We start from the raw sequence: 26488 nt of genomic DNA on the forward strand, positions 1-26488 counted from the left end.
CAGGAAAGCATAAATTAAAAAGATTACTACTACTGGTAGCAGTGAACAGGTGAACTGGAGCCAAGTGATAACCCTTCTCTTCAAAATATGATATCTTCCATCCCATAAAGAGCTTTCAGCATAGACTAGGCTAGGCAAATAAAGATACCTGGTAAAGAAAAACAGCTCAAATAAAATGTGGGATAGTGTGCTGTAAGCAGTGAAAGAAAACAAAATGGAAAGAAGTTACAGGAAGAAATTTGTTTTATGAACAGAATCCTTGGTGCATAAGAAATGGGGTAAATCTCAAGCCTAGGTGAGGCATGACAGAGGCACGGAGTGGAGGGCAGAAGATGAAACAACGGGGAGGGGCAGAGTTAGGAAGAATGCAGTGGGAGTGAGAATAAATTTCTGGTAGGGCTAACTGGCACAACTTCCCAATTCAGGACCTTGGGGTCAGATGTGTGCTAGCGCTAATGCCAGGGCAGGGAAGCACACTGGGAATAAAGTAGGAGATGCCTGGGTGCCAGCAGGAGGTGAAGTCAGTGGACTTGTACCCTTATGTTAGTTAAGATTTAAAAACTGACTTGCAGTTAGATTGCTTTCTTGACTTAAAAATAGAGTATTCCTAATTGCTCCACTAGAGTATAGTTTGTTGCCTGGAGGAAGACAAGAGCTTTCAGAACTGTACACCTTTACATTTCAGAACATAAAGGCCAAAAGTTTCTACAAAGCTATTGTTCTTCTGGCAGAGGGACTCCAAATGCCCAGTATGAAATTCCAAGGGTCCTGGAAAGCCTGAAAATGCAGGGAATAGATACCTCCAGCTTTATTGCCAGACCACCTTTTAATCCTCAAAGTGTTTGCTCCATCTGCACAGGCTCTCTGGAGGACCAGGTTAAGCCAAGACCAACAGTTCCCCTAACCATTGTTGCATTTCACATGAAAAGTGGACAAAACAACCAAGTCCTTAGTGAAACAAGCTGTACCGTACTAGCAAATAAGTTGCTCGCTTTGCAAAGCAGACAGCATAACTAAAAACTAAAGAGAATTGACTAACATTTTGAAACTGAAGAATTCACTTATTATCAAAATAATGGTGCTTGGTGGATGAAGCACACCTCTGCAAGGTAGGTAACATGATCTACACTTCCCAAACTGTATCACTGAGACCAAGAAAATATGTCAGTAAGTCAGTGCAATGCAGAAAAACAGAGCTGGTGGTGTATTAAATACCAATCTGATGACAAATGACAAAAACCAGAATTCCTTAGATCAGACTTACTTCAAACAGATCTCACTGGAGGCCTTGCTTGCTATTCCTAAACCTCCTTTGGCATAAGAGTGCACAGAGTAAGCACACACACATGCTCATTACCTGTGCACGTTTGCAGGCTGTAATTCTAGTAAACATTAGATTAAAAAAAAAAAAATCATTGAACTTTGAAATAAAGAATAAAGCTTTGACTTCTATTATAATTAAAATTTTTGAAAACAGCCTTCAGTTCAAGCCCCATGTTAACCACTGGTGTTCACTGACTGACACAAGGGTTCAAACCAGTACCATAAATGGGAGAAAGACCAGTTCTGTAAGGAACACGTCTGGCAGGATTGAGCAGTCCACATACAAGCTGTCATGACTTTCAGTGGCGTGCTCCACTATTCTTTATGTCCGCTACAGAAACTGTGCTTGCCGGCTTAAACCTATGCATGTCTATATACTTCATTTTTTGTCTGAAAATATCTGTACCAAAACAAACCAAGCCAGATGTTCAGCCTGAAATGAGACAACAACAGTATGAGGATGACCATATGGCATTTCAATTATTACATTCTAGCAGAAATCCACTCTCTTTATTAACTAGTTTTGTTTCAATATGCACACTTCATTAAGCCAGCACAACCTTTAAATGTTACTATATTCACACCACTGCAAGGCTATGTCAGCCTTTCTACTAGAAAACTTACCTGTCAGAGATTGTTATTTGAAAAATTCCTTATACTAAGGAATTTGACTCAATAACGAATTCATATTCCACAGTTCAAAACAAATTTACTATGATTTTCTTCTTGCTTTGCATTAAGAGAATGTTACCCATTTTTTTTTCTTTAGCAAAGGAAAATGAGATATTATTGCATATACTCGATCCTTCATCTGGATTCCTGCCTTCTGATATTTAGATAAACATAATTGAATACACCAGAAATATTTAATGTTTTACAAAGAGCTTCTGTTCACATTTGGTAAAACTTCTTTTGCTAACCTATGTGCAGAAAGATTCTTGTATAAGAGGAACCAGTTCGGCTTCCACATGAGCAGCTGTTACTGTAGGCACACATTCAAACATGCAGTTGTCTGAAATAGCAGTGCTCTAGACGTTGAAAGTCAAGAAGGGCCAGCTCAGGTTGCAGGGCTGCATGGCCACCCCTGTGAGATGGTGTAATCACAAGCCAGTGAAATCCTTCTCCTGCTAGGAGGCTATTACTGGTCACTCCTTGCACTTCTTACAAGCATTGGGACTGGCCTTTAAGCAGTGATTCATGAAGGGATCACACTGCTCTGCCTCCCTTGTTGTTGCCTTGGCTCACTGCATTCATTTCCCTCCTATTTTCTGCAAACCATACATACCACACAACAAATTCTGTTCCAAATGTCTCCTCATTTTCCTGTTCCCAGAAGGTAGTTTAAAATCACACACAGACAGAACATGCCACTTGAAGCCACAGTTGTGACTTGTTCACACTTTGACTTCAGAAGAAATTCTGATTTGTTGCTTTTTAGTTATGGCAACTTCCAGTAGATTTCCCATTCCCTTGGCAGTAATGAAGAACAATAGTTTTGTCTCATCATAGTCATTAGGAAATATTGGTTGCTTAATGCTTAGTTACAACAATGGTTTAAAAACTATAAATGCCTACAGCAGAGACACATTTTCCAGGGTTCTGCACACAGACTGCTTCAGCTGCAACATCAGATCGTTAGTTCTGCTTTGCATAACAGCACAGACTATACCAGATCACTGTCAGTTGGAGACTTCTACTTTTCATCTCAGATTTCTCTGGCAGTGTGAACCTGGGAACACTTCACTTCCTGGCAATAAATAGCAAAGAACTACCAATTAGTTGCATTTGTTTCCTCATACTGTATATTTTAAAAGTGTTCTTCCTTTGAAGCATTTGTAAGGGCAGTACAAAAGATGCCAGGCAACACTAAAATCAGCTGAAGTACTTAAATATGTTTCAGATAACAGGTGCATCATACTGCTCTGCAAGTGCAGGTACAGAATTATCTCTACTGTCACCAGAAATTAATTTAATAATATTAAGAGAGATTCGAGATTCATGATTCAACAGTACTTCAGCACTTACAAAGTTTACAGCTCTGCAATGATGTTTGAATTCTAGAAAGCCCCAACACCAGGGATGAAAAATGTAGTAACAATTGGCAACAACAATTTCTGTAACATTTTGGATCCCTTAGGGAATTTTACAAAGTGTATCCCAAATAACCAATCCACAAGGATTAATGTTGAAATGTAAAAAAAGAACACTGAATGAAGGAAAAGCATTCTGACCTAATTCTCACATCATTTAAGACTTATTTTAATCACCAATTCAAATATTAATTTAACAAAGAGCTGGCTTTAGGAACAACTTCAGAAAAAAATGGCTTCAGAAACAAGCTAACCTGTGTGTCAGCTGAGGAAGAAATCAGTCCTGTTAAAAGTCAACTTCAGGTAATGTTTAAATATATGCTAGACTTTTGAAAATTCTGAATATGACAACAGACAATATTATCCTTTTTTTTTTTTTTTTTGAGTTTGCAGGAGAGTTTTCACTTACAATTTGTACTTTCAAGTACTACTTTAAAAAGATGGTACTGGATTTCTGAATAAATTACTTAATTTGCATTTCTCTAACGTATTATGACCAAGCATATTTTAATTAGGCAAAGAGTTACCTAGCTAACTAGCCCATCTACAATACACTGGCGAGTTGATCATTTTTACTTACTTAAGATACTAAGAACAACCAGAGAGATTAGTTGACTCATGCTAAAATCAAACTCCAGATCAGCTGCAGATCCAGAAACTGCCTCGATCTGTTTCAAAGTGAAACCGTGTTCTTTCTCTCATAGGAGCTTTTCATGATTACCTGTTGTACTGTGGCAACCAGAAACAATACCTACCCATGACAGTCACACAACAGCAAACCTTCTACAAAGCAAAGTACCAATATGAGTGAAAACAGAAACCCTTGAAGATAAAAAGATATGGTACATGAACAAGATACTATGAGGTAAGATAGGTGTGATCTTGCCATGGAATAAATGTGTGCACAGGGACGGCCCACTGCAGAGTAGCCTATACACATCCATTTTACACTCCAGTTTACCTTGTACTATCTTGTCCATCAAGTTGTTTTATGACACTGGAAGAAATCACTTCATCCCTCCATGATTGTTTTCTCTCTCAATTCCTTGTTCTGTTCTAGTTCATTAGTCCGAGATCAGCTCAAGACAACAATCTGTCTTGGATTTGAAGAGCGCCTAGCAAAGTGGAGTCCCTGGATCAAGGTATCTAGACACCACTGCAATAGTAAGTAAAAGAAATCTTAACGACTTACAGCCAATCTAAACTGATCTCTGCCATTATGCTGAAATGGTGAAACTCCCTGTGACAACAGATTCAAGAGGAAGTGGGCTAAAGTCCTCTTTCTATTCCTGTAAGAAAGACAGATTGTATTCCTTGAAATCTAGCGTACAGGAGGTAAATTCACTCTTTAGAATCAACCTTTGAAAAGGAAGTTGTTAATGTTTATAGATACATTGAAAGGCACAGCTGTCCCTTTTCAATAACAGAGGTATATACAGAACAAACTCCTCTTTTAGTCAGACGTTTATTACGTCCTTATTTCAAAGAGTAGCAGTCATTACACAGTGAAATTCAAACAGTGCTTTGGATTTCTTTCAGTTTAAAAAGTGACATACGTTAATTTGGAACACACACACACGATTTTTCAAACCTTTTCAATGTGCAGTTTCGAAAATGCTTATGCATAGAGCATAAACAAAGTACAGCAAAGTAGGAAAGGCTACTTAAGGCTCAGGCTTGGCCTTCTTGGTTATATTATTTTGTACCCCTTCATAGTTAATCTTAAATCTCAAGGGGCCTCTAGAACACATGTTCAATACCTGAAATCTTAGATAAGAGAAAAAGACAGACAGACAGCAACCTTGATTCAGTGACAATACTGAAGATAAAAGAGGCAAATCTAAAGAAACCGTGCTCTAAAACCTCATTTATACCAACAGCGTGGTTGCCATTTCTCAGGGAGGGAACTGCCCCACTTGTGAAATGCTCATTATCAATGCGCAACAAACAAATAAACTCAGTCAAATGGGGTAGCATCATTACCGCTGCACTAATGTAATAATAAACCAAAACATATTTACTACATATATTTATTTGTGGCATTCACCCATAATGAGAATACAATTACAAATTACGCAGATAATACATACTGAAAGACAATATGATTATTCACGATACAGAGTACTATTAACAGAAATGTACTTGTTTAGAGAAGTAAATAGAAGTTTAGTTATACTATGAGTTTATATTTCTCTGTTCCTGAACAGATGTACAGTAATTGAAATATTCATAAGAGGAGTATGCTCCGCTTTTTGTTTTGTTTTGTTTTTAAGAGGCTTTCCTTTCTGCGGCATTGTGGCTACTACAAAAGTATCGTTTCATGAACCTCTAGTTTAAGGAATGAGATCAAGAATCATTCAGATGCAATTTAGAGCAGTGCCCAGTTCAGTGAAGTGCCTTCATGTCATACATCAAAACAAACACAACCACCCTCTTCACTCAAACCGATAAACAAGAAAGAAGAACATACATGATAGCAGAACAGAGAGATGCATGCTACTTCTATCAATACTTATAGTAATTTATATTTTCATAAATGTTTGATGTTGTTTAGCAACAATTTAGGAGTGACTAAAAAAAAATCAATTCATTAGGTTTGCAGCATTCATTTTGTTTGGGATTTTTCAAGGCAATGGCAACAAAGAGAGTTAAATGTCTAATCAGCAGGGGAGGAGAGAATCTGCTTTCTTTGAAAACCTCCAACTTAGTATGTAGTACCTTTTTAGCCTTCATAAAAGAGTATCTCACTGATTCATAACCCTAGATTATTTAAAAACAAAGGATTTCACAGCTAAGCACAGAATGGGTCAAGATTTCTTTTCATACAATGTTCCTAAATATTAACATTTTAAATACTTTTATTCTGCATAGTCAGAAAATAATTCATAAGCCTGTAAATGCTGACATGGAAAACAATTCTAGAAAGGAATTCTATTCAATCAAGTCCTCTCCACAAACATGAAAACAATACAATCATATGGTTCAGTCTGGTCCTTGTGGGAGGAAAAAAAAAAATCACCCTTCATTACATATTTCACAAAGAAATTACCTTACAGAATTATTATATACAGAGCAGAACACCTAGATCACTTTTTAACCACCCTTACAAAGAAAGGTTTGCTTAGTAACATTTCAACAAAAAGGCAAAATCTTCAGCCTAAGGCTGAAACAACTTTACTACCAAAGCACAACAAACAGCTTTGTTCTACAAAAATTTACTTCAGGCAGGTATTAACAACATTAAATTAATACAGGGAAGAAACACTGCATTAGCCTAATAAATAAAGGAGTGATCTATACATTAAAGTCATAGTAAAACCTGAACTAATTCTTCTTATAAAGTAGCAGATATGAAACTATGGGGAGGCATTAAAAGAACTATGAAGTTGCAGCTTATTACTGTCGATATATCAGAATGCTTTATTATATTATTTGGATTTCTTGAGGAGGACTTTTAAAACAGTATTTTTCTTTCAACTGAAGTGCACACAAAAAAATCCAACAACAGATTTACCTCTCTTCATAGGGAAAATAAATCAAATTTGGTTCTGTACTAGGATGTATTTTGCATGCCAAGGAATTTAATATTCATTATGAAAGGCCTTTTCTAATCATAATATTTTATCAACAGAGAGGATTATCTTCACATCTTGCTTGCAAGTCAAGGTAAGTCAGAGGTAGCTTAGGAATGCTTTAGAATTTAGTGTTTTACTTGAAATTAATTTATCCCTCTTCCAAAAGGGTTAATAATAAGTACAAAAGGCAAACAGTATATACAGCTGCCACTGCCTGCACCAAGAGAATAATTCCAAGAAGCTCAAAATAAGATTAGAACAGGGAAAAGCACAGTGCACTTCTTTGCATTTGTTTCAGTGCACCAGTTCAGGCTGGTTTTCTACAAAAGGAAGGACCCCACTAACATAGTACGCTATTCCAAGTGACAGAAGAGCAATGACAAAGATCAGGAGCAGCACCCTCCAGAAGCCCAGGTCTTCCACAAACTCTTGCCATGTCGTGCGGAAACTGGAAAGAACTCCTTCACCTTGCTGTAGGTTTGGATTAAGGAGGGAATGGCTTTCCATTGCACTACGAAGGATTAAAGTTAAAAATACATCAGAGCAAAAGAATGCACCTTCAAATACAACAGTAATCCTCCTAAGACCAACCGAAACATTCTAAATTAAAAACTAAACTCACCTGCAGATTTATAGCATTGCCTCTGCTAAATCAAGACAAAGAAGATCAGGAAAAGACTCCTAACTCTAAACTTAATTTAGGTGAAAGGATGTTTTATTAACCTGTGTAAAGAGAATGATATTTGCATCTGTACAACTGCACTGAGTTTGCAGGCTTGCCACCTAGAAGCCTTCAAAAGTCAATCCTCATAATTTCTACTAAATATGGCTTAGTAAAATCTAATGAAGCGTAAGATAAAACCTCAGGGGGCACAGATCTTCTTAATAAAACAAATCATGATTTAAAAATAAACTCTGATGAATAAAATGGAAACTTTAACCAATATAATTTAGATTCTGAACTCTGTAGTGATCTTTACTCTCTTGCATGTCTTTCTTACAGAGACCTCTAGCATAAAAATATCACATAAACCAATAAATTTGGATAACAAGAAATTCAGAAACTTTCTGATCTTCAAGACAAGTTGGCATTGCTGTGTTTTCTGCCATATGGCATTCAGAAACCGCTTTGATGTTTAAACATTCCACTACCAATCCATCAGCCCCCCTTAAATTGTCAGACTATAAATTAGGGACTGGAACTCTTACTTTTAAATGAGAAACAAATATAAAATCAGAACGAGGCAGTCATCTTGACAATGGATCACCTTTAGAAAAAACGTAAGCTCTTTCAAATACTGCATGGCTTCTTGTATCATTCTCCCAGTTTTTTTGGTTTCAGAATTGGCTTAAAACAGGAAACCTTCTCTGTTGCTGTAAGAAAAACCTCACAAAGACTAGGAAAAGTTTCTCATTACTTGATTTCACTTAGGTAAAATTTTAGCCATCTGCACAGTCCTACTACTTCTCACTTAAGTGAAATTACATACACAGGTGTTTACAGGATCAGATTCTGACAAGCACTGAAAGGAAATGGTGAAGCCAACTACGTACACAATGATGTCAACAGCAGAAGGTAAGATGAGAGAAACCAGGTTTTTTCCTCCCTTCTAACTGCTTTCAGCTACCATATTCCTAGATATCTCTTATAGCAATAATAAAAGAGAACATTTCAGGGAAAAGTAATTTCCAAGTCAAAATTAACTGTAGAAATGCTATTGTTCTTGGTGACAATAATAAATTGACAAATGATTGTTATCAGAAAAAGGTCTCATTTATGAACCTCTCTTCTAAGATTACGCCATGAAAAAACTTCACACTATTCATATGGTATTTTTTCTTAAGAAGTACAGCTGCTGAAGAATAATTTGCCTGAACTCGCATACCTTGCTGAAGTATTGCAGCATCACATGCTGAAGATTTCAGAAAATGCCTATTAAACAGCTTGTCTTTTTTGTTTTTTAAATATTTACCTTGCTGTAAAGTTATTTTTGCTTGCCCATAGCTGCAGGATTTAGTCATCTTCCTTGCTTATTATAATTTCCCAAGCAAAACAAAGAGTTTCATAAAAGACAGCCATTGGTGTAGAAAATAACTACTCACTCATTAAGTACTAACTAGTTAATACATAACCAGAGAGGTTAAATAAAGGTGCAATGCAATTTAAATTAAAAGATCACATGCTTGCTCATTAAATACAAAAGAGTACATAGAAAACACTTTTGCTATTTTATATTGCAACCCAATTAAAATCAATCTTATTCAAAATATTTTTTCTTATTACGAATTACAGCTGCTTAAGAAATGGTAATGCAGCAATGCATCCTACAGAAGAGCGTGTGCCACACAGCCCAGACAGATGTTCTCTTCTGTTTCCAACACAACGTGGAAGTTCACATTTGGATGCACTTGTGGGTGCAGTCACGGGGCATGCTGGGCTGTGTAGATGGACAGAACGTCTGTGCTAAAAGACGGACAGAGCGAGCTCTGCCTCCTGACAGCACAGTGCCACTCCTCACTGACAGGAGTGCAAAGGAAGAGAAAATAAATTCAACTCGGGAACCTAGCTTTGTCCTCTGCTTCCAGAGCAGCAGCAACTGTATGTAATAAGGAGCAGAAAACTTAAGTCAGAGACTGTTTTCAGAAAGAGCAACCATTTTTTCTCCATAGGTTCATACATAATGTAAGAGAGTCGGGGAGTGGGGGAGAGGACAGAAGACATTCATCTAAGTGTTTCTAAAATGTGAAAATAATACTGAGAGGGAGGAGTGAAACTGTGGAGGTCTGAAAAGCCAGCCGTTACAAAGCCATTATTTATTTACAAAGCAAACAGCACACAAGCTCACTTGCTTTTGCTGCTGTAGGCATCTGTTATTTGTTATTTCAAAAATAATGTATTTCAGACATTTTAAACATGTTCACAAACAAGCTGGGTAGTGCACTGTTTATGTCTCTGTGCCTCTCCCCAAGGAGAGTTGCTGACTTCCTTGCCAAAGCAAACAATGTAACGTTTATGAAGGTCAAATAACAGAAAGGAAGCTACGTTCATTAAAGGGACACTATTAAATCAAAAATTGTAATTTAAATGGGGCCGAGCTGTTGGTCCATATGTTTAAACAAAAAAAGCATAAATGCATTTCTGTGTGGCAAGCACCTTTCAATAAAATTTAGTTAAGTCACAAAGGTAATATGCACAAATTCTTGTAATTTGTACCCATGTAATTTTGAGAATAATATTAAATTTTCTATTTCAGGGCTTAAAACGCTCTCTCTGACAAGTGGGGTGACCCAATGTATGAGAAAACTTCCAACCTGCTCACTGGGAGTATTAGGCATGATATATGTAATTTTGTTGGTTTCACCTTTTTACTCAAGAGAACAACTCCATTTACACAGTTTAATTTTCATTTACAGTACAGGCTGTGTACATTTTGACACAAACTGAACAAGAATTATGTGACAAAACTCCCTGTCTTTTGTGATAATTATTAGACAATACTAAAAAAATTACAAATTTGAATAAATTCAGTAGAACAGCAAGTATTCCAAACAACACTGATATCCTGTTTCCAATATAAAGTAAAACCAAAATAAAACAGTACTGGAAAGATCTCTTGCATTATTAATCTCAGTTCCATGTTCTGTCACGTTTACTGGCAATTCAATGGTTTCTGCAAGAGAACTAGCCTCCTCTGAAACTCGTGAGGCTTCTTGCCTCATCTAAATCCTACAAGAAGGCTGCCTTGGAAGCTCATCGTAAAAAAACACTCCCAATTTTCAATCAAAAAAGTACTTGTGGTTTATCTGTATCCTTTGGCTCTTGTGCTATCATCAGCTTTTGTCTTAAACAGTTATTTCATGTTGTTCAAAACCAGTATTTCTTGTCAGCAATCACACACCTCTCAGCCTTCACTCTGCCGGGCTAAAACAAGCTCTAGTTGCCTCCTTTCACAAGCAGACGCTCTGCTCCCTTGAGCGCTGAAGTAATGCTTCTCCACGCTTCTTAAAGGATAAATTAAACTTTCTTGAATGGGGCTCAACAGCATTATAAAACGTACTACACAGCAGAAGTTACCATTGCTTTTTAAAGTGGCACTAACAGTTTTGTTTATGTAGTGGAAATATCTTGTTTTGCGCATTCTAGGACTTCATTGCCTTTTTCAGGGTACCATCAACTCCTGGAGCTAATACATCAAGTCTTTTCTCCTATACCCTGCCTTTCCACTGAGGAACTCCCATTTTAAGGCATACAGCTTTAGGTAAATGAAGTTGTATTTTGTGCTACTGAATCACAATTTATTCCTATTAATTTCCTCTCCCTTGTCATCCCAGATTTTCCTCTGGGTTGCCTATATCTCACTTCTTAGTATCACTAACATGCTTCTATTTTCTATGCCAGTATCATTTACGAAAATTTTAAGTAAGCACAGTCCCAGAACCAGACTTTCAAGAATTCATTAATAACTTCCCTCTAATCCAATACTTTCCCTAAAATTGTCAGCAATTTTCCTGAAATCTTCAGTTCTCCTTTAATGACCTTTTTAGCCTCCACGAAATTCTTATTTTATTCTCCATCCTTTCCAGGACTACTACTGATAGAAATTTCATATATGGCACTGTATCAAATCCTTTACTGAAGTTCAGATGGATGAAAAGTCTGCTGTCCCTTCTTCGCATAGACAATCCATCTTATCAAAAGAACGTCAGGCTAGCCTGTGATACTGGCATTTTGCATTCACCCCATTTTCCCTTTGGCTCTGTGATAAGTGGTATTTTGGGGAGTCTGTAATGGAAAACGAGTAACTATGTTTAAAAATTTTCATCATAAAATGAAAATAACAATAGAAAAACTTTTTTTTACCTTAATTCGATTTTTCCAAAATTTAAAATTTTATTTTGATTTGGTCTAATACCAGGCCTAATGTGATATCTGTTCTGAGGTACAATCACGTCAATTACAAAAATCTAAAAGCCATAAACATTATTTCTCCTAGTAATTATTTTTGTTTTGCAAATACCTTTCACTTTCAGCAGTTTGCATCGTTTCCAGCTTTGAGTGAGCTCCTCTGTTAAATCCTTTCACCTCTTGCTCCTCTAAAGATTCCAGCAGTCTAATCACATCTTTATTCACACCCCTTCGTTTTGCAAGAACAAGCGGTGTTGCACCTTGGTGATTGCTAAAATAACCCCACAAAAGAACATAAGAAGAAAAGAAACTTTTAATACAGAAATTTTGTAACAAGACAACTCAGCACAACACATCACAATTTAGTAAATCCTCAGAACTATTTTCTGTCGTGTGAGACATTAAGAAATTCCTATCTATACACATTATAGCGTAATTGGCTATAGAAGAAAATCAGTATATTAGGTTTGAAATTGCACAACTCTTCTTCAAAATAAAATCAAAATTCCTAGTATTCTAATCTAACTGGAATCTCTGGGTGTTATAACAAAAAATAAACAGTAGATTTATGGCAACGTTCAAGATTAAGCTTAATTTCAAGAAGGAATTGTGCAATCTGGTTCCTCATAGTTCCTTTTCCATGTGGGTATAAGGACATCAGGCAAAAATGAAATAAGATACAGATGGTCCTTCCACTACTATTAAAATAATACTGAATAGGACCAGAGCTGCCTTCAGACTAGGGATTTTCAACAGTTATCTGAAATGAGGAAAAAAAAAACAAACAGCCCACAACCCATACAGAATCTGGTCTGCCAATAACTAGTTTTGCTGAGTTGAAAACATTAACGAGGGACAGGTGAAAAAGGGACAGATTAAAAAACCAACGTTTTGAAGTTATTACTGGTTTTGCACATGTTGTGAATATACAGAAAGTTCCACAAACAAAATAATTCAGTTACTGCAATGAAACAGCTAGTTATTTTGCAGCTTGAGAGCTTACATCTGAGCGCTGGCATCTGACAGCTGCTGGAAGCCAGAAGGAAAGAATATACAATATTTAAAAGAAGGACTGAGTCACAGACTTTGAGGGTGGGGGAAAACACTGAAAGGAAGCATTGTTACCAAAGGAGTATGGGAATGAACTGACACATGCATATACTGTATTTTCTTTGTCTTATACAGTACAACAATTAAAACAATAGAACTGTGTGAAGAAAATTCTTTTAGAGTAGTCAATGTGATTTTTTCTTTGGTGCCAACCACCCACACCTGGCTGTCTGGCCAAACCAGGATAGCAATGTCATCAGTGAGGCAGAATTAGATACAGCAGCCCACACCAGCAGCTGCTATTTTTATTTGTTTTACTTGTTGCACAGACTAGCAGAAGTGGCCTCTTATTGTTTCCCTGACTTCTTATTTTATGTTTTAATTGATATTTTTAAAAAGTTGAATTGCACCAAATATAGCATTTCAGCAACACCAGATTTATATGCAAGGCTCTGGTGACAGAAGACTAATATATTATAAAATATGTGCTGTTAAAAAAAAAAGTGACTTACCAAATATCAATTTTAAGTCCATTAGAAACTAGGAATTGGATGGTGTCCACATGCCCACACAGGTGAAGGGCTGTATTACCTTGGTAATCAGTGGCTAGTAGGTCAGCACCAAACTTATGCAAGAGTTGACAGATGTCTACATTTCCTCTGGCTGCAGCAAGGTGAAGGCCAGTTCGGCCTCGGCTGTCACGAATATTTGGGTCAAAACCACTCTCTAACAGTCTTTTGGAATAGTTAAAATCTCCATCAATGCAAGCCTGCAGCAGTGGCACATTCGTCTGGGAAGAGTCGTTTACAAAAACGTAGGACATTGTTCTGATTCTCTCTGGAGTAGGTGACTAACCTGCAAGTAAAAGTGGGAAGAAATGATGGTGAAACCAGGCAAATAAACACAGTGCAAATATTCGGTAGACAACAAGAATATGAACTAGCTTATAAACCAAATCCAAAATCTTCCTGTCATACCTATTAACTTTGTCTGCTGTATTCCCTTCTGGCACATACGGAAAGAGCTCCTTTCAGTCTTACTCACACCTCTGGAAACAGCAGCAAATCTTCCTTATTATAGAAAACCAGTAAGATCAATGCCACAAATGCAAGACAAGTGATTAGCTTTCACCTAATAACAGATCAGTGTAGTAGTATTGATATTAAAGGGCAAAACACTGTAGATCAGAACTGAAAGAGAATCACCTTTCACAAATCAGGATCCTATAAACAATTCAGTCAACAGATATAGTGACGCTAACTGCAATTCTTACTAGCTATAAGCAAAGCTACTCCAGTGGGATTTCTACCATCTGAATTTGAACTTTGATGCAGTCAGTTGCTGAAAATGCTTGATTACTAAATGCTTGAAAACTGGAAGTGGGTAAAAGGAGGACAGTGGTAAAATCAAGTACAGAGCTACTGTGGGTTCAACTAGAACCCCAATATGGAGAAGCACAAATGTAGCTTCTCTAGCTTAATATTAAATAAAAGATTAAGTCCTTTTCTGTATCAGGACCTAAAAGAGGAAGACAAATATTGTTTCACCATGGATTTCATGATATAGAATATTTCATGAACTATGATTTAAGTTTTGCAGAAGAATATTTTAAGGATGAGTCAAATAATGAGGGTATGATGACACTGCGTGCTCACAGGACACAGAAAAGATGACTTGAAAACAATAAGGAAAAAAGAGAATGGTAAAATGTGCATGAGGCAATGGTAAGAAGAAATTAAAACATCTAGGAGACTGAGCAGCAAAGCCTCAGAGAGGAAACAAAAAAGAAAAAAAAAATCATTAGAAGAAATCTCAATACAGACGTGACACAGTTCACGCGACAAGAAGAGATTTTACTAGGTAAGGTTTGAACAGAAATTGAACTGAAACTTCACTTGAAACAGTGTATCTCATTTGCCCAGGGTTTGTATTTTCAGCTCATGATGTAGCAGTGTTCTGATTAACTATACGAACCTCTTATTAAGACTGCTATACGTAGATTTAAATTTACTAATCTATATAAGGTATCCTTCCACACCAGTGCACTCATTCAGCCGGGAGAATGGAAACATGGCCAGCAGCCAAAGAATTCGATTTAAAACCTCTCCTTTTTTTTGAGGGTTTATAATGTCTGTATTTTATAGCTCTTCCCCCATGTTTTAGATCAAATTCAAGATCAAAGTACCTACAGAAGTAATTTCCAAACGTTTACACACTGGTCCGATTAACAGCTGTAGCATTTGGGGCTGTTGAGGTTAATAAATCATATTTAAACTTCACTAGGTTGTATCTCCTATCTGGACAAATTCTGCTACATGTATCAACACTGTCTAGTTTCCCAGTGCAGGAATGCACAACATTTTTTCTTTCTTGGACACAGAAGAGAAAGAAATAGGAATAACTTCCACGTCCTAGTATCTGTATAAGGAATGATTTTAAGCAGAGTACATTCCCCTAGGCTGCAAGTATGTTTTTAAGCACATGATGGTATATCACCGGCTCAAGCACCCTTTTCCACAATCATCTCCAACAGCAAAAGGCCGGGTTCACTGATGTACTGTAAAAAATTTCATGCAAGACTGGTGTCTTTTAGGCCACTAACAGCTTTCTTATAACCCTACACAGAAAAAAAGGGCAATGTACTTACTCATATTTCTAAGGAATGTTACAAAACCCTGGATGTTACAAAGCTAGGATTCCCAGCTGACAGCAATTTCAATTTCTTGACTATTTCCCACTCAAATCATAAATGATACAAGAATTCTTCTTCAACTCTGCTAGTCCAATCTTTGCTGAGAAAAATATGGGGCCCAGTTTCTGTATGATGTGATTGTGACCTTTACATTCTGCACTAAATCTTTCCTAAAGCAAGACCATAAATCATTTTAAAACCTCCAATTATCAGCCATAGTAACAGCTTATCAACAGCACAAAACCCTACTTGTACTTGATAAAAAGATCGTGCTTTGGTTGTAAAATAATGTTTGAGTGTTTAAACCTGTTTAATAAAACAAGGCCTAACATAAATCTACAACAGAATATTATACTGGAAGAGACTTACGCTATTTGCGAAACAGTATGGCACGCTCTGTTAAATGTAAGCTAATGTTTAGATTTTCATTCCAGGCGTATGTCTGGTAAAGCCTTACAGAATTCTCCCTCACTTCCCCTACAACTCTGATGAAACTTTAGCTATTAGAAAAACCCATCACCGCCCTATCTTCTCAGGAAAGGAAGCCCAAAGATTAGCAGTTACCAGAAAGTGTAACTGGAAGTAATTCTGATTCAGAATTTATTATCACTAGAATTTTTTTGAACTGATCACTGAAGTGTAGAAGACTAAAGTGAAATCTTAGTATTTCACAGTAAGAAAGACAAGAAACGCAACATATCCTTCTTCCCAACACTTGAAGACTGCGGACTAAGCAAATGCACTCACCAAAAAAAAAAAAAAAAAAAAAAAATCTGGACCATCTGGTTTGATTTATCTTTGTGATTAAAAAGATTTTTTCTACAAACACAATTCTACTTCACATATGGCTACCTAACCTATGCCAGACATGAACTGCATACAAAGCTTAACTATATACATCATCTTCAAAATGCCAGTCCCCAAATTACCTCAGATTTAACCCAGTTTAGCAAAATTCCCTGTCTAACAAAACTTAGAAAAAAATTACAATAGTCGACTAAATTATATATTTTTGAATAAACATACAGTGGTTACATTTCTGTCCACAGTGTGTATCAAAAAGCTTATTGCTGTAATGAGTATCTAATACAGCAGATTTAGAAACAAAATTCCAAAGCATTAGCCATTCTCTTTAAACTGCTTCTGAAAGGTGAATCAGATAACAGCTCTGAATCTGCTGAAAAGCTGGTACACCTACCGTTAAGCACTAATGTCACAGGCACAAATTAGGACAAACAGATTTGCATTAGTAACAAGACACAAAAGTATTGCGAAGTGAGCATTCTGAGTAACCCTATAAATTACTAATATTGATTTAAATAAACCTAATTTGGTTCAGTAAGTGACTGCTTCTAAAAATGCATCACTATCTACTGAAAATGTATCTTCTAAATTATACTTTTGTTTCAAAAAAAAGGTTTTACTGTTAATAACTTGGTACTTTGATAGAAAATTAGTTTTGTGGAAAAAAGTAAATTCAAAGACGTCTTCCCAAGCAAGAAGGATACCCATTAGAAAGGCATAATGTAAGAACACATTTTTGTTAAATTTATACAACATGGATATAGCCTGAGCACAGTGTACTTTTATTAGTAATTTTAGAAATTATGCTGTAAGCCACTTCTTCAATGACACATGAAGGCTAGTACAGGATAAGAAAATCTAATTGAACTGTTCTGTTTTCAAAAGGAATGCTTATATTACGTGATTCTGTAAGAATAATTTCCTTTTATTTATTAGAAGTCAGTTGTCTCTCACTGTACTGTGTACAATGGTAACTCAGTGTCACATGCTGATCTGTTGTATAACATGTTCACACCTGCAGAAGCCAGGAGTGATCTTGAATAATTCAAACCATAGAGCTAGATGCAAGTTCTGTCACTTCTTAAACTAGTCCTAAATTTGCACTAACCGTGGACATGTTTATTTTACAGGAAATATATGCTGTTGTCTCCACCTTCTCAGTAAGTTCAACAGCTACCAAACAGCTCCAGAAAAAGGAGGGAACACCTAGACTGTGAGAGAATCACTAATGGGACCAGTCTCTCCACTACAAAAATATTAACGAACATGACAAGTTGTAATTAATCACCCAGTCACTGCTACATAGGATATACCAGTTCTGCAAAACCACATTATTTCCAAGAACATTCAGAAAAACTGAAGTAATTGTCCTTATTTTAAAACAAGATGTCAGGATAACGGAACAGTATCAGATCGCTCAGTACCTGAGATTTCTCAATATTAATACAAACTTTGACATTTAGAACCTAAGCATCAGTAAGACTACCACCAGAGAAACTGCCACCACCAAGACAGGGAAACTAAAACAAAACCAAGACAAACTAACATCCCCCACCCAGTGCCAGCAAAACACATAACATGCATTACTTGCAAAATCTACATTTGCCAACTCCTTCACGGCAAACAGCTTCCTCTTTCAGTAATACACTTTGAGAGTGGCAATGGCTGGCAGAGCTCTTCCTCTTCAGTCTTCAAATGAATGAAAAACATTCCAGTACTTTGCTTAAACTGTAAGCCCACGCTTTCTGAAGGCGAAGTTTCCTGGTCAAATGTGATCGTTCCCCTAAAAACACTATGTGAACATAAACTCTCTTTGGATATACAAGATAATTTTTTTTAAAAGGTGTGTTTTAATAATTAAAAAACCAAAACAAACCCATGTTACCTTCCTTGTCTAGCCTCTGAACACTGATCAGATGTTGAAATGTAAACCCAGCAATATTATAATTTTTCCTTTCCTATGTAGGCTGAGGGAGAAATTCTTTGTTAAGTTTTCATGCACACTTGTATTTATGTGTAAGTTACTAAGAAATCATTCAACTGAATAAATGTTATAGTTAGTAAAAAATCTGATGATCAATTGTCATATCTGTTTGGAAAGAACCCCATTATCTACATCGAGTTCCACTGAGAGGTCTGTATCTTCTATTAAAAACTTTTATCTATTCAGTCCAACTGGAACATTTTATTGCTCTACTAACATGGATCTGCTGCTAAAAGCAGCACCCCGGATCCAGTACAGCACGATGTCTGTTTTACACAGAGCTGCATTTTGCAGCATTTTCCCTTCCTAACAGTTCCTGGATTCAAGACATCGCAGCAGGTTCATAAGACCTATCTCTCCTTTCAGATCTCTAGCCAGACACATGGGTAAGTGGTAATACAAGAATATAACTTATGCCATTTGTCTTCAGTCATTGCCATTCCCTTCTGCAGACAAGACATACAGGTATATTCTTTTGATGTCAGAACCATCCTGCAAGTAGCATCTTTGGTGCATTGCATATACATAGTGCTTTACATATACACATACAAGCTACAAAGTGCTTTATGAAAAAAATTAGAATAATTATTGCTGCTCATTTATGGATCAGCAGACAATGGCACTGAGAAACGGTGCGCTTTGCTCATCATTGTATAGTATGTCAACATTAGAAGATAAAAAGCAAACGATCTCACGTGCCAAGCCAGGGTTGCAGAATGCTTCCTCAGATAACATAATACACATGCACTGTGTATTTATGTACACAAAATAAGGGAATGATAGGAAAGAGATCATTCTTTTAAAACATCTTTATTGATAAAGCAGATTCACAAACATTTTATCCTTACTACATTTAACTGGAATTCGGTTGCATTACATGTTTCAGTGCACTTAACTTCTGTCAAATATACATTTAAGTATTTTTGAACCTCGCTCATTTTTCATCTTTGGCAAAAGAACTATTAGGAAGCAAGGCAATTTACAGCCTTCTTCAAACCATCTGTAACTTTAACTCCCCACAGCCGGCTCAGGTAAATCAGTAAATAACCGCAGTACTTCCCTGATCACTGAGGCCAGCTTGAACACATCTGCTTTTACAGAAAGTTCCTGCACCCCTTCCACCGGCTGTGACTGCCGGCCTCTCCCCGGCCCTGGCAGGGCTCCCGCTCGCTCCTGCGCCGGGTCGCTGCGCGCTGCCGAGGAGACCCCGGCGGGGCCGCACGCTGCCCCGGGGCTGGTTTCCCGCCTGGCCCGGAGCGGGCGGGAGGGAACTGGCCACGCGCCGCGGGCCGCGCGCCGCCCTCGCGCCTGGAGGCACAGCGCCCCCGCGCGGGCGGAGGCAGCGGCCGCGCCCGGCAGCCGCCGGCCCACACAGGCCGCTTCTCCGACACGGTGGGGTGCTCGCCTTTTCCGGAGAAGGGAATGACGGAAGGCCTGAAAACAAGGCTTTATAAAACTTGGTAAAAAAGAATTCTGAAATCCAAGCTGCTGTTCCTTGTGGCATAAACAGCGTTCTCGTTTAAGCTCCGATCTGGGATTAGGGAAATGAGGCCTTCGGTATGAGGCTTGAGCTCTGAAGACAAAGGCATTTCCTTTTAAAAAGTAGGCATTTATGCCCGTTTCTTAAAAAAACTCGAAAACTGAAACCAAAACACGCCCCCCAAAAAAGCCCAGTCCTTACCTAGACAAACAAGAAGCCTGAGACAAGAAGTTTACTAAAATGGGATTTCTGCGTCCAACAGGAATCATCAGAAGCCAGAGCTTAGTCAGCTTTATTCCAGCAACAAAGCAAACTAAGAACCTGTCACTAAACCGCTTATTATTATACAGTCCATATTTTCTTACTTTATTTCTTATAATGTGTATAATAGCTTACATGCTCTTAGTCATACATAACCTTAATGACATAGCTTTAGAAACGTATGCAACATCAAATCAAAGTTTAATGGCTAGAGAAGCAGGTCACTTTAAAAAAGCAGATGTCTCCTAAATTTATAAGTCATTTATATATAACTGTATGTTTGACTTTACCTTTAAAATAAAATATTGCTCTGCTTGTTCATTAAGTTATTATTTTCTATCAACAAATAATACCAGGACAACTAACACTGTCAGTCAGATACACAACTCTTACTATGACTGCTGGATACAGATATTTATGCTCAAAACTTTCATGTTCACCCAGTAAATCATTAAACCAGTTTATCAAAGCCAAATAGTTAACAGATATATTTATTTCTTTAAAATATTCTAAATCTGTAACAACACAGTATGACTTTAAATACTTAATTGTACCATGTTGGATCACGTTATAACATGGTAAGATGAAACAGCAGAAGTACTAAGGTTGTATTTCTAATTAATATATACATATTGATGCTATTTTTCATAAACAGTTAATTCACCATGCTTAGGCTCAAAAAATCTCTCCATGTAAGCAAACCTGTAGTACTAGTGTCTGCCCAACACTGTGTCTTAAGGGATGGAAGGGGGTAAACCAGCAGCCTACAGGTTCCAAGGGCAACCAGCAAGTCTGAGGAGAATCAGGGAGGCCACCCTTAAGCTCCTGATCTGCACAGAGTCTGGAATTAACCAAAAATGTAATGGAAGATGACTGAAAAGACATTCATGGATTTGAAACTGCAATTACGGAACCTGAGAGTGACGTAGCTCAACTGATGTTTACCAATTGCATCAACGGATCCTGCTGAGCCTAGAAACAAAAGACACTTCTACAGGAAGTCACTTTTAAAGTCACTTGTACAGGGAACGCTTCCATCTTTAGAAAACTTAGTAAATACTAGTAACTTATCCGTAAAAGACTCGATATTCAACATGAAAGCTGGTGTCCAGACAATGAACAGTAAAACCCGTGTTTCTTTAAAAAGATTTGACAGGTGATACTCAGTTCTATTTGAGAAAGGGTGAAGAGACACTGTACAGAAGTAAGTCCATGTCAATTATTACTCTTGTGAATAAGAAGCTAACATAAAAGTAGCCATAGCCAATCACAGCAAAGGTCCATTTCAGCCTAGTATCATTTTTCAAATGGCAGCCAAAAGCAAAGGCCAGGGAAAAAAGTAGAATAGGGCAAGCATATGTAATACTGCTTTTTCCATTCAAAATCTTTCGCAGCTGGATGGGGTTCCTATGTATTTAGCATCCCTCAGTGCCCCCCCCCCCCCCCGAATCTGCCCATTTTCCCTTTCAACACATATACTTTTAATATCCACAACATACTCTCATAAGTTCTCCAACCCAATTACCTGTGAAGAACCACATCTTTTGAACTTGCTCAATCAGGGCCTTATTAGCTTCACTTGTGGACCCCCAGCTCTCCTGCTGGAAGAATGAACAGTCAACCCTTGCCCATTCTTTTCATGCCACTCATGATTCTACAGGACTTCATCATATCCTAGTCAGACATCCCTTTCCAGGATGCATTTTGGAGTCCCAGCTTTCTTGGTCATGCCTCATATTGAAGGTGGTCTGTGTCTTTGACCATTCTTGTTTTGCTTCTCCAAATCTCACTCATTTTTACTATATGCTTTCTGAGCTGGGAGACAGAGTGAGGGAACCACAGAGGGTGTCTGAGGTGAACTATGGATTAAAACAGTAATTCTTCAATTTGTTTTCCAATAATATTTACTACCTGGTTTACCTTTCTGCCTGCTGCTGAGCATTGTGGTTCCATTTTCATGGAACTATTCATCATACATCACTGAGAGCCCAGTATTTCATATGGGAAGTCAGGATTCTCTTTATGCTATCTGAATCACTCTACCCACACTGAATTCATGTGCCATTACATTATATTATCCAGTTACTCAGTCTTACAGGGTCCTTCTGCAGCTTTTCATAGTTGACCTTATCTTTACTACCCATGTCTCGGCAAACACTATCACCTTGTTGCTCCCTGCCTTTTCTAGGCTGTTCATGGAAATGCTAACAGTTCAGAATCCAGAACTGAGCCCTGCAGAACTAAAATTCTTCCACTCAAAAGACTGATCATAAGTTCACAGAAACTGCTGTCCTGGATCAGATTGATGCAGCTGGCCCAGCCCCCTGCTTTCAACAGTGGCAGTCAGAGATCCTTCTTCAGGACAGCAGAGGAGCCTGGCTGCTTCCTTTAGCCCATTCCCCACACACACCCCAGCAGCCACTACTGTCACATCGGGGACCTCCCTGACTAGTCCTTTTAGCAGCCCCTCAGCAAACTTCTTGCCCACGAGTTTTTCTAATCCCTTCCTGAGCCTGCCCACAGTCTCTGCCCCCACAGCTCCCTCTGTCACCCCCGCTGAAGTCCTTCCCTATATCCACCTGAAATCGCCCTCCCACCAGTCCCGGCAAGCCCCATGCCAGCGCCACAAGACTGAATTAATAACTCACCTTAACCACTGCCTTCATTTCATAAGTCTTGATCATGTCCCAGCCGTCTCCTCTCTAATGTGAACAGTCCTGTCTTCCCTCTTAAGGAAGCTGATCCCCTTGGCCCTTCTGGCTGCCCTTCTCTAACCCACTGTATCTTTCTTCAGAAGCAGAGACCAGAACCACACACCCGACCCCAGCTGTGGGCACACCAAGCTGGAGCAGCAAAATGGTGCTCTCTGCCTTTTCCTTGGTAGCCTCCCTGAGGACAGTCACCATGTTCCTGGCTTTCTGGCTGCCACGGCACACTGAGCTGAGGCTTTCAGGGAACTGTCAGTGGTGACTCCAAGAGATTTTTCTTGAGTGGTGGCTGCCAGTTGTGAGTTCAGCACCACGTGAGCATGGTTTAGATCAGGGGTTCTCAACCTTTCCTTCACCATGGACCCCCTTTAAATATATTTCGTGGCCACGGACCACCAAGACTTAATTCAAGATTTAAAGCACTAGACTGCATCAAAAATTTATTTCAATTTTCTCATACAGGGTCTTCAAATTTGGAGAGAAGGGGAAATAAGTTAATCTGTTAATGCACACACTGCTATAATAATATCTTTATTGCAATGATTCCATATGAATCTAAAATAATAGCATCAACACTCTTCTTGCTCAGATGGCCCATTTTATGGTATTTTAACGTGCTACTTTCGAATTCGATGCTAATTTTTACATTAAAATTTGATGAAAAGTTTTTACAATTTTTCTCACCTCCCCCCTTGTTTGTCTGTGTTCAGTCACCATATATTTTTGTTTACAGGTCCAGGGCCACCACTTGGAGGAACAGACTTCAGCCCCGTTGTGGCCCTAAAAAGGGCCGTTGGGTTAAGAGAATGTCTTTAAGATAAAAACCTCCTAGTTAAAGGGCATCCCACCAACCATACTAGCACCAAATATACTAGCACGTCAGGGCAGGGGGGCTTGCCTATGAGAGGAGCATTGAGGGGAGGGGGCTGTGGGAAAAGGAGATGCAGTGCTTGCCATGGGCCAGACCAAATGTTTCTGGGCTGGACGTTCCCCACCCCTGCTTTAAGCCTTCGTGGACCCCCTCTGACGACATCGCAGTCCCCTGGGGGCCCACGGACCACTGGTTGAGAATCACTGGTTTAGATTATTCTATCCAAGACATCATCTTACCTTTGTGTACACTGAAGCTCATGTGCCACCCTTCTGATCCCTTCCTTTTTTTGGTATTTTTGCCCTCTTCTTAATTTTTCAGCTCAACTATTTCTGCATGTAAGAAATTTCTTTTATGCTACAAGCTGCCAGTCTCCTCAAAAGCCTCTGGTAGGGTACTTTTTTTTTAATGCTTCCTGAAAATCCAAATAGACTGTATAAATCACATCACCTGCATCTACAATCCTACTTGGTAAACTTCCATAAAAGCTGACAAGCCTTAGATGTAGTAAACCTCTAAAAATGTATCCAAACTCAGGCAGAACCAGTCCCTAACATACTATCACACAGCAAGGACAGACATACACTTCTCTGCACACAAAATGTGGAGGTGAAGAAGACAGACAAGCATTCTGCACCACCCATGGGAAAACCATACACCAGGAACCTTCCCTGAAATGTGCTGCTGCCCTTTCTCTGTCACCATCTATTATTGCTGGTCTAACACTTATAAGGGGTCTTGAGCATGCTGGAGAATATAACCCCATCAACAAACATTAAAAGATGCCTTTAACTTTATGTTATAAAATTCAGCTGATGTAGCTGCATTACTCGGATGTGAGAAATTTGCTCAGCGACAAAACTGGTGTTTAAGCAGCTCTGTTCCACTTAGTCAACTGAAATTTTATTGATAAAGAAATGCTACTTGGAAAAGTGGTGTTGATACATGACCTAAAGCCAGAATCTAAGTTCTATAAGTATAGATATGGCTTCAGTGAGGTACTGCATGAGATCAAACTTTCTTCCGTGTATTTAGTAAGTATCATCTTTAAATAGCAAAACAAACCACAACAAATCTGAACAGTATTTGTGCTCTTGACTTAAGCGACAGCAGAATTTCAGTAAACACCAACGATCAAAATTCCGTGGAACAGGCCTGTCAGCCTGTCATCTACACTAACAGCATGCCATGAAAGCTGACTGCATCAAGGATCATGTATTTCACATACTGTGTGCAAATCAACACCCTCTGAAATAGTTTATGTGCCTATTAACAGACCCATCTGGAAGTGGAGCATCTACAACTGAGATCATGTGGGAGGCAACCAACTGACAGACTGATCAAAAGAAAAGAGAAACAGCCCTCAAAATTCCAGCATACCCAAATCCCTACAAGAACCACTAGTAGTTCACTCCTTGGATGACCAGGTATGTCGGGTCCTGGGCTGCAGATGAGGACTTCAAGGCCACATGTATTCAGAAACTGACTGCACAAGAATATGAGGTGGGATAATACAGTCAACTTAAGGCATCACTCAGAATCCCTCGCTCTTGCTGATGCGGCAGCTCTAAGTTAAGGATACCAAAACCTGCCGCGAGGAAAACTAGCATTGAGTGCAGATCAGAATTGATTTTTATAGTCCCCTCTTGCAGAGACAAACTAACATTCCTCTGGTAAGAAGACAGCAGATGCACATACTACACTTCAGCCTTTGACTCATCTCAGCTTACTCTCCACTACTTTCTCTTCAACTCAAAAAAAGAGCAATTAGCCAGTGTCATTTTCTGATTGTCACCATTCAGACTGCAAACATTATTATATCTTTCTTCTAAAAAACACATTTAACATCTATTTTACAAACAAACAAACAAGAAAAACAGATCTAAAGTCTACAGATAACACTAAGCTTAGTCCCCTGCTGCAGCAAACAAAAGCATTACTTTTACAAACCAGTCACATTCCATGTAAAAAGTGTTGGGTTTTTGCTCCTCCTTGACCTTTTGGAAGGCTGCTCCTGAACATCGGTGCTCTCTGATGGTTAGAAATTTTCATATATTATTACTCCTTAAATCTATGTTAAATTATTCATGTATTGACGTCATTCTTTGGCTCAATTTATTCCCTTCACAGTGTTTACCTCGATGGTTCAATAGAAAGCAAAAAAGACCTTTATTCTGCAGAACTAAAATAGCCAAATGCTTCTTTCACAACACTCTTAATTTAGCTACCTGTCCTAGGCACATCTTCCTGCATCTGTTCCACTTTACCATTTTACCTGAGAATTATTAACATTACACAAAGTATTCTAGAGTTTTGTTCATGGTTAATAGTAACTTGTTTTTCTGGATCATCACAGGTCAGCATTCACTTTTTCTACAATTGTGTATCTTGTAACTACCTAACACATATTCTGGTTTTGTATTGCTTTCAACCAATAAGAATTTCTTCTGTAAATTGTGTGTTTACATGTTTGCAACTGCAAACCCTTGTTTTTTAAATTGTTATTGTACTTATTTCATACTCTAGTTCTCAGGATCACCCAGTTCTTTCTGGGTAGTACTGTAACTCTCTTCTATATTGCCAATGCCTCCTGACTCTTCATCACTACCAAATTAAAACAGTAAAGTTTTAATTGCTACATCAAGATCTTTATTAAATACTTATTAAGATTGGTCTCAAGACAGATCTTCAAAGAACTACTTTTATAATCTTTTATACTCAGATTTGATGGATTTTCTTTTCAA

General features: G+C 38.1%; 1 protein-coding gene across 15 annotated transcripts in view; it reads right to left on the reverse strand.

The window, feature by feature from the left end:
* Positions 1–26488, reverse strand: part of ANKRD46 (ankyrin repeat domain 46) — a 54388-nt gene that overhangs the window by 26915 nt on the left and 985 nt on the right. For 8 of the 15 annotated variants that reach the window (XR_012631085.1, XR_012631083.1, XR_012631082.1 and 5 more), the window contains exons 2-5: positions 13457–13799; positions 12007–12165; positions 4606–4702; positions 1544–1756 (exon numbers count right to left, since the gene is read on the reverse strand). Coding sequence is in view for 6 of the 15 variants with exons in the window: in XM_074885529.1 (XP_074741630.1) it covers positions 7283–7499; positions 12007–12165; positions 13457–13767 (687 nt within the window). In the remaining 9 variants the exon portion in view is untranslated. The other 7 variants (XM_074885529.1, XM_074885548.1, XM_074885538.1 and 4 more) reach the window with 5 other exon arrangements.

Source organism: Strix uralensis, chromosome 1 (genome assembly GCF_047716275.1).
Source record: "Strix uralensis isolate ZFMK-TIS-50842 chromosome 1, bStrUra1, whole genome shotgun sequence".
Taxonomy (NCBI): Eukaryota; Metazoa; Chordata; class Aves; order Strigiformes; family Strigidae; genus Strix; species Strix uralensis.